The 9,154-nt window shown below is 48.6% G+C and overlaps 1 protein-coding gene across 2 annotated transcripts; it reads right to left on the bottom strand.

Moving 5' to 3' along the window:
• Window positions 1-354: 354 nt before the first annotated feature.
• ATP5MF (ATP synthase membrane subunit f) lies at window positions 355-8,447 on the bottom strand. 2 transcript variants are annotated; one of them, XM_081257921.1, is made up of 4 exons: window positions 8,372-8,447; window positions 1,894-2,001; window positions 1,156-1,272; window positions 355-488 (listed from the first exon to the last, which is right to left on the bottom strand). In XM_081257921.1, the coding sequence occupies exons 1-4, from the start codon at window positions 8,382-8,384 to the stop codon at window positions 460-462; spliced, it is 267 nt and encodes an 88-aa protein (XP_081114047.1). In that variant the 5' UTR covers window positions 8,385-8,447; the 3' UTR covers window positions 355-459. The 2 variants fall into 2 exon arrangements, with proteins under 2 accessions (XP_081114047.1, XP_081114048.1); XM_081257922.1 differs by lacking the exon at window positions 1,156-1,272.
• Between the last annotated feature and the right edge of the window lie 707 nt (window positions 8,448-9,154).

Raw genomic sequence — 9,154 nt, forward strand, 5'->3', positions numbered from 1 at the left:
AAGCTTACTTACCAGGACCAGGGGGTCCCACATGTCCCAATTCCCTGATACCCCAATACCCCAGGATGGTGCAGAAAGATGGGGAAGGGGAGGGCATTCTTAGGAACGAGGATTTCTGCTTTATATTGTGAAAGTGTCAGCTGACAAAAGGCCAAAAATGAGGCACAGAGCAGGAAAACACCTCGGCACTGTTGGCGGAGGCTCTAGGTGACCCCCCGGTGCCCTGGGACGAGATCTTGAAGCTCCACGGTTCAAAGCCCTGGGCTGTCTAGGAGCTGCAGAATGACCCCACCCCACCTTGTGCAACAGGAGCTCCTATAGGGCAGGGAAATGGCTGAACCAGTGAGGCAGTCGTGTGTACCAGTCATCTTTTATTGGGTGTTAATTCTCCACTAGGATATAAAAGGATTCAGGGGTGCCAGGCAAAGGTCATGGTCAGGAATGCAGAGTGCGCCCTCTTCAGTGGTACTTGCGTAGCCGCTCGTGTTCTGAAGTTAGAAAGGCAAAATGGTAAGTTTCTTCACAGGTGGGGGTGAAACCATCCCGAGAATTCCTTTCAGGAGATGACCCAGAACCTACTTGTGGAATTCAGAGCTAATCTGCCACCTGGCCAGCCTCCTCCTTCCCTGAGGGAACACCCACTCAGAAAAACAGCACCCAAGCGCCCACCCTTCAGGGCCAGCACTGCTCTGGATGCCACAGACTGGCAGGTGGCTCGACACTGGCAGAAACAGCCCATGAAGCCCACTCAGCAGCCACCAGACATCTCCCACCAGACCAACTGCTCTCATGTCTCAGCACCAGGAACAGCCACGCTTTTCCAGAGCACCACACAGACACTGGACTGTAGCACTCAACCTATTTCCCTCTTCACACTGGCTGCTAGGAAGATAAAGCCAAGTTTTCCACCAACCTTTGGCAGAGCCTGCAGTGGCTGACAGAATGCTAAGTATTACCTTTACCCCAGCTTCATCTTATTTTTCCTGTCTTTCTCTTTGCCACAATTTTTGCACTTAAAATACGCTATATTCTGATAAGTCCCTCCAAGTCTTCAGCTTGTCTGCAGGGTGATGGACTTCTAAGGTTGAAAGTGAACCAATACCACCCTGTCATGGGAAACCCCACTGAAAGCAAACCAACCCAGAAGAGACTCACTGAGTTCCTTGTAAGAACGGCAGTAGTTGAAAAGCACATAAGCTGCAAGCACCATAGAAAGCCCAGCGATGCTCCCTTTCTTCACGTTGACGTACTTGTTGTAATACCTGTAGTAACCTGCAAAGCGGAGAGGAGGCCACTCCTCTGAGGGCACATTCTACACGTTCTAACAGGAGAGGGCAAAGCTGAGGAAAGGCCTGGGGGCAGGAAGAAACAGTACACAAAAGACAGCCACAGGGTAGCCAGAATTATACAGAGAAAACAGAAAGACGGGGGCCCCTGAGGAAGCTGGCAAACACGCAGGCTCCCAAAGGATGATGACATGACACAGGACTGCTCTGCACTTTAAAATGCACAGCCCTGAAGGACAGACCATTTCAAATACTCATCTTGAAAGTTCTGCCTGGCAGGGAGATGAGCATTATAGACTCAGGTCCCCCTGCGCTTCCAACTCATTTTCCTCTTAAGTCTTATGACATTTCTTTATGACAGAGGTACTGGTACTGATTCCAAGCAATAGAAAACATTTCGTTGTCTGAAATATCTCAGAGCCAGCCTTTGATAGGACCGATCAAACATGGACATTCGAGGGCTAACAATCTCGCTCTGTCCTCTACATAAGTTACTGGTCTGAGACAAGGCTTGTACTGGCCAAATTAATTCAGGGCAAAGAAAGACCTGTTTGCCCTGAAGACCCAGAGATGTGCTTTTATTTACACATGCCCATAAGGCTCTGACCTCTTTGAAACGCTCCAGCAATGCCTTTAGGGGTGAAATCCCGCATCAGTATCCAGCTTGGCAGCTCCCCTAGTTTGACTTCCAGGAGCTTCTTCTCCTTCAGTGGTACTGAAAAGGAAGTGCAAAAAAACACACACTGGAAGGTCTCCCAATAACACAAACAGCAACCTTCTGTGTCACTTATTTCAACCATTCAATAAAGGTGCATTCAGTAACATTACTAAATAGAGGCTGCATATAAGTAATATTATAAATAAACATGTCACACCAGATATACTATTTTAAGCCAGAGTCTATATAATGACAGAACAGGATTTTGAATAAAAGCTTGCTGGGAATAACTATGTAAAAAGAGAACTAAGGGCCATGAGGAAGAGGTAAAGTGGAGGACAGATGCCTTTTTAAGTAGGAGTGGGGGAGACAGAGAAGTTGGGTACATCTTGGCCAAAGGCACACAGCATGCAGGCCATGGAGGCAGGGTTCCACCTCAGGCCTGGCTCTCATGCTCTCATGCTCCTGAAGCCAATCTGATTTCTACCTCAAGCATCCTACCTCAGACCACAGATGTCAAATGACTTAGTAAAAACCACTCTAGGGCTTCCCCGGTGGCACAGTGGTTGAGGGTTCGCCTGCCGATGCAGGGGACGCGGGTTCGTGCCCCGGTCCAGGAAGATCCCACATGCTGCGGAGCGGCTGGGCCCGTGGGCCATGGCCGCTGGGCCTGCGCATCCAGAGCGTGTGCTCCGCAGCGGGAGAGGCCACAGCAGTGAGAGGCCCGTGTACCGCAAAAAAAAAAAAAAAAAAAAAAAAAACACTCTAAAGACCCAACAGGCCACAGATCATTTTCCAATGAGAATCTGGGGACAGGAACGGCTCCTGGTTGAGGCCATACTGTATTCATCTCTGGGCTTAAGAGTAACATAGGAAGGGGGCCAGGGAGGGGTTGGCCCTGTGAATATCCAGATGCTCTTAAGGAATCTCTCTTCCCCTGTCCTCTTCCAAAAGATCAACTTTAAAAAGCTGTTTGGGGACTTCCCTGGTGGTCCAGTGGCTAAGACTCTGTGCTCCAAATGCAGGGGGCCCAGGTTCAATCCCTGGTCAGGCAACTAGATCCCGTATGCTGCAACTAAAATCCTGCATGCCGCAACTAAAGATCCCACATGCTGTAACTAAAGAACCCACGTGCCGCAACTAAGACCCGGTGCAGCCAAATAAATAAATAGATATTAAAAAAAAAAAAGCTGGGGACTTCCCTGGTGGCGCGGTGGTTAAGAATCTGCCTGCCAATGCAGGGGACACGGGTTCGAGCCCTGGTCCGGGAAGATCTCACATGCCGCGGAGCAAAGCCCGTGTGCCACAACTACTGTGGCCTGCGCTCTAGAGCCCGCAAGCCACAACTACTGAGCCCGTGAGCCACCACTACTGAAGCCCATGCACCTAGAGCCCATGCTCCACAACAAAAAGCCACTGCAATGAGAAGCCTGTGCACTGCAATGAAGAGTAGCCCCCACTTGCTGCAACTAGAGAAGGCCCGCGTGCAGCAATGAAGACCTAACACAGCCAAAAAAAAAAAAAAAGCTGTTTGGCAGGTGTCCTCTTCAGAGCAAGGAGTCAAGGGCTATTACCTCTTCTTAAAGATGACCAACCACAGGAGGAGCCACACTAAATCACTCCAAGGTTTCTTCTCCATTTTTGGGACCTAAGGAAGGACTCAGGCTCCTTAAGGACCAGCCTCAAGAGTCCACTGAGGGGAATCCCACAGGTCTCTTGACGTCTCCCAACCCTTATCAAGGACAAGGGCCTTCAGGCTTAATGGCAGCTTCTACTCTGCTACAGGCTGTCTGGAGAATGAGACATTTGGCCTTGATGAACCAGAATGACTGCTTGTCAAGAGGTCACAAGTAACAGGTGGAGGCACACATGGTTTTAGGGTCATGGTTGAGGTAGCCTGTCCCCAACAAACTGGCCCCAACCTTCCATCTAGACTTATCCAAACACATGGAGCACCTACTGTGTGCTAGGCAGCCTGCTAAGCACTGTGGGTACAGCACTGACTGCAGATGACAGCCTTGTGCTCAGAAGCCAGCATTCCATCAAGAAAGACAGCCATCTCAAACCCACTCATCCTCCTGGGCTCACCACACTTCAGCCAAACCCTTTTCTGTTTCCCAGATGCAACAGGATTATTTTCACCTGAGGGCCTTTGTATCTGCAGTGCCCCTGGATCACCACAGGGCTATCTCAACTTAATGGTCATCTCCTAGAAGACCTCCTGCCCTGCCCGCCTTATCTCAAGCACAAGCACTTCCTTCCTATGTAACCTCTGAGCTCCAGTTTCCTCCTCTGTGAAATGGCTTGTTCCAAGGATTGAAGGAGAATCTACGTAAAAGCATTTGGAACATGCTCAGAACTATAAACTGTTATTATTACTGTTGAAATCTCTTTAAGGTCCATGTGAAATATCCAAGAAAAAAAAAGGGAGGTGGCAGAGAAAGAAATGGCATATAACCGAACTTTAGGACATTTATAGGGCTTCAGGGATTAACTGCACCCTTTAGTTCTTTTATGAACAGAAACTGTGATTAGTTTGGTAATACTTTTGAAATGTGAGATAGAATGAATGAATTTCAGGAATGTTCCAAATCAGGAATATTAAGTGTCAATGATACTGAGGTCAACACCAGACAGTAATGTCATCTGGGAATGACCTATACCCTACTCTGTCACCTTGCCTGTGGTATTTCAAGAAAAGTTTAACAAGTACACATCTTACATCCCAGTTTTGTCGTCACTTGAACTAGTAGGCTTTTAGTCCAAGAATTACTATACCACGTCTCTTCTTGAGTAAGAACATGGTGGCTACCTTTGCTACACTCTCAAAGTCTTCTTGCATGCAGGGAGGAGTACAAACATGTCATTCTAATACCAAGTGGCTTTAAATATGGCAATGTGGTAGGGAGGGGACGATGAAGGGACAGATGGAACTAGAATGGCAGAATGCTGCTAACTGTTGATGCTCTGTAACGAATACAAAGCATTCATTACATTATTCTTTGTAATTTCTTTGTATTTGAAGTCTTCCATAATAAAAAGGTTGAAAATGCTTTTAAAAATAGAACTATGGGGCCTCCCTGGTGGCGCAGTGGTTGAGAGTCCGCCTGCCGATGCAGGGGATACGGGTTCGTGCCCCGGTCCGGGAGGATCCCATATGCCGCGGAGCGGCTGGGCCCGTGGGCCATGGCCGCTGAGCCTGCGCGTCCGGAGCCTGTGCTCCGCAAGGGGAGAGGCCACAACAGTGAGAGGCCCGCGTACCAAAAAAAAAAAAAAAAAAAAAAAAAAAATAGAACTATGTTGGGACTTCCCTGGTGGCCCAGTGGTTGAGAATCCGCCTGCCAATGCAGGGGACACGGGTTCAAGCCCTGGTCAGGGAAGATCCCACATGCCGTGGAGCAACAAAGCCCGTGTGCCACAACTACTGAGCCTGCGTGCCGCAACTGCTGGAGTCCGCGAGCCACAACTGCTAAAGCGCACACACCACAACCGCTGAAGCCCGTGTGCCTAGAGCCCGTGCTCCACAATGGGAGAGGCCACCGTAATGAGAAGCCCGCGCACCACAGGGAAGAGTAGCCCCCACTCGCCACAACTAGAGAAAGCCCGCACGCAGCAACGAAGACCCAATGCAGCCTTAATTAATTAATTAATTAATTAAGGTTTTAAAAAATAGAACTATGTTGGGGAAATGTGCAAGAGAAACACAGAATTTTAAAAATATTTTCAACTGGTATAAGGCTGGTGACTCAAAAAAAAAAGTATTTAGGTCACTGCTAGGCCCAGTGAAGCTATTTTTTCACATCCACACAAACTATGAAAACATATTCTCATTCTCACATTCAGGGACTGACACAGTGCCTTGGCACATCACAGGAGAAAAAAGCCAACAATTTATTTTTCTTCATATTTATACCTCTGTACTATGAAGAAAACAGCATTTCCATAACCAAAACTAAGAAATTTATAAGCACAGAAAAAAAAATCACATTAGCCTTAAGGAGAGCCAAGTACAGCACCATCACAAAATTCCAAGAGACCATCAGACTCATCAGAGATGCATCTAACACTTATTCCGAAGTTTCTCTTTTAGTGGAAGGCAAAGGCCTTAGTCCTTGGCAGCCATACTGAAACCCCTCCCCCAACACTCCTCTGCAGCGGCTGGTTCACACTAATAGAGTGTGCTGATGAACAGAGCAGACTCTACCATCGAGTATTCTGGATTTACTGCCACTTTGAAGCTGTGTGCCCTTGGGCAAGATACTGCTCTGTTTCCTCCTTTGTAAAATAAGAGTAAGAATAGTACCCACCTTGGTACTTAGCTCTAGGTACTATGTAAATAGGAATTATTATTATCTTTCTGCCTATGAGCTATCTAAAGGTGGGAGGGAGTTCCCCACACACAGTTCCTGTTTATGACAGATTTTCAGTGAAGGTTGAGAAAGGACCACAGGTTCTTGGGAGGGCAGGTGACTACTTGGCTTGATTTTATGACTTCAAGAAGCATGCTGTTGGGCTTCCCTGGTGGCGCAGTGGTTGGGAGTCCGCCTGCCGATGCAGGGGACATGGTTTCGTGCCCCGGTCCGGGAAGATCCCACATGCCACGGAGCGGCTGGGCCCGTGAGTCATGGCCGCTGAGCCTGCGGGTCTGGAGCCTGTGCTCCGCAACGGGAGAGGCCACAGCAGTGAGAGGCCCGCATAACGCAAAAAAAAAAAAAAAAAGAAGCAGCATACTGTCCACCTATATGGAGAGACATGGAAATGCCAAGTGTCTTCTGGGTGCTAAATCCAACTCTTGGGTTGGCCAGAGCGAAGAGTTTTAGGTTTTGCAGGCCACACAAGGTCTCTGTAACATAGTCTTTTTTTCTTTTTTTAACAAATTTTTATTTATTTATTTTTAATTTTTATGTTTTTGGGCTGCGCCGTGCAGCATATGGGATCTTAGTTCCCCGACCAGGGATCAAACCCGTGCCCCCTGCGGTGGAGTCTTAACCACTGGACCGCCAAGGAAGTCCCTTAACAAATTTTTTAAAAAACAAAAACTATTCTTAGCTCACAGCATACAAAAACAGGCCACATGAAATCCAGCCCATTGGCCATACTTTGTCAACCCTGATCTCATCTATCACTGTTAATTGGTATTTCCATCACTTTATTTGCTAATGGACTAGTGGCGTTATGCTCTGGCAACAGACACCATCTAAAAGATCATCAGTACTTGGACTCCAGTTCCTTCACCTGGGTGATGCTGAATGGGCCAGGTGTGACATGACTTTACCCAAAGGTCACGCAGGGAAAGCTGGATGACTAGCATTTAGCTGTGGGTCAGGCAGTGTTACAAGCACCTTACATATACTAAGTTGTTTAACCCTTAGTTCATAGCACTCTCCACTACAACCCTCTGTTTAAATAAGATACCAAGTCTCAATGCTTCCTTTTCACATGTTGTCTGTTTAAACAACATAACCACCCTGGATAAATATTTTCATGCCTGTTTTTACAGATGGGAAAAAAGCATCACTCTCATATTTTTTGATCCCCTTTTCATTTCTCCGGGCTGAAAATAAGAATATAGAAACTGGGGTAAGACACACATAGATTAGTCAAAATTCTGCCACTATCATGCTGTGTGACAGCAGGCAAGCCACACCACATCTCTGACCGTTATTTTCCTCATCTTTAAAATGGGATCAACGTTCCCGGCACTGATCCTGACAAGGCTACGGTGAGGATGCAGGGCTAAAACATGGTGGCTTCCGTATTTAAAAAAAAAAAAAAAAAAATCAGTGTGGACGGTCCAACTTATACATGCATGTCATCGTAAAGCCTGCTGGTCATAAGGTCACTCTTGTGATTAAAGCTCAGTTTACCACGAGGCCCCAGAAACCTAGGTTTGAATCCCAGCTCAGCCCACTCACTAGTAGTGACCTTGAATAGGTCACTTCACCTCTCTAACGCTATTCAACATATATATACATGCGTCAAACCCGACGTGGTGTCAGGCACTGTCCTAGGCATTAGCTCCTCTTAGGACTTAATTTGAGCTTCGAATTTGCGCGGAGGGCTCAGGTGCAAAACAAGTGCCTGGGTTGCGGCAGGGCTGAGCAGCTATTCCTCAGCGGGGAGAGGAGGGGTGGCCCGAGACAGTGCATTCTCAAGACCCGAGGCGCCTCGCCGAGCTGCCGTCGCCCTCCCCGCCACAGCCGAGTGGCGCGAACCCTGGGCAGGCGGGAGGCGCGACGGGGCGAGCTAAGAAGGGTTGGACGGCGTGGGACCCTGGGCAAAGGGCCCGGCGCGGCGAAGGTCCTGAGAGAAGGGCAGGCGGCTCCGGCACTCGATCCCTCCCCTCCAAGTGAGGCTCTGAGCACTGGACCCCGAACACCGACTCCTGTCTTTAACCTGGTAGCCCTAAACCGGTCCGGAAACTCACCGATTGACGCCATCTTGAAGTCCTGGCTGTCCGCTCCTCCGGGCCGCGCGAGGGCTGCTGGGTAGGGAGCATGCGCCCTGGGTGCCGGGAGCAGAGGCTCACGGGAAGCAGGTCGCGACTAGTACGAGGCTGGGGCTTCAGGTGCGCCGTGGGGTGAAGGGCGAAGAAACTGGAGGGCAAAGCACCGCGACCCCGCAGCTGGGAACCCGGGGGGTGGTGAAGGGGTGGGAGTGGGAGTGGTAGGGCTCAACTTGGGCTCCCAGTTCTGGGAGGAAAGAGACTGGAAGGGACACCCCCCAAAAAAATAAAAAATAAAAGGGAGGTGAGGAAAGAGCATCCTAGCTTTCTTATTCTGTTGTGTTAAATTTGTTGTGAAAGATGACAGGAGCATCTTAAGACCCTTCCTCCCAACTGTTCCTGATGGGAGATTCAAGGAATCCCCAATCACCAGGAAAAGCCGGTGTCCAGGCTTAGGCTCCAAATAGGTTTGATTCGGGAGTATCTAATGTGTCCAGGCTCTGGCGCTACGCTCTAAGGACAGAAATAAGCAAGACCCTAGGGTGCACAGCTCCAGCTCTTCTTTCTGCCACTTCTTTTCCGGGCACAATGATGCCTCACCACCATTTTGCGTTTTTTCTGGAAAGGCCACAATAAACATTCTTGGTTTAGCAATTCTGAGTTGGGCAAGATGCTTTGATACCCTGAATCTCAGTTTTCTCCTCTGTAAAATAGGGATGTAATGCTTACCCTGTTGTAGGAGTTAAATGAAACAATGTATGTCAA

This window comes from Mesoplodon bidens (genome assembly GCF_964165515.1).
Source record: "Mesoplodon bidens genome assembly, chromosome: 15".
In the NCBI taxonomy this organism is placed as follows: Eukaryota; Metazoa; Chordata; class Mammalia; order Artiodactyla; family Ziphiidae; genus Mesoplodon; species Mesoplodon bidens.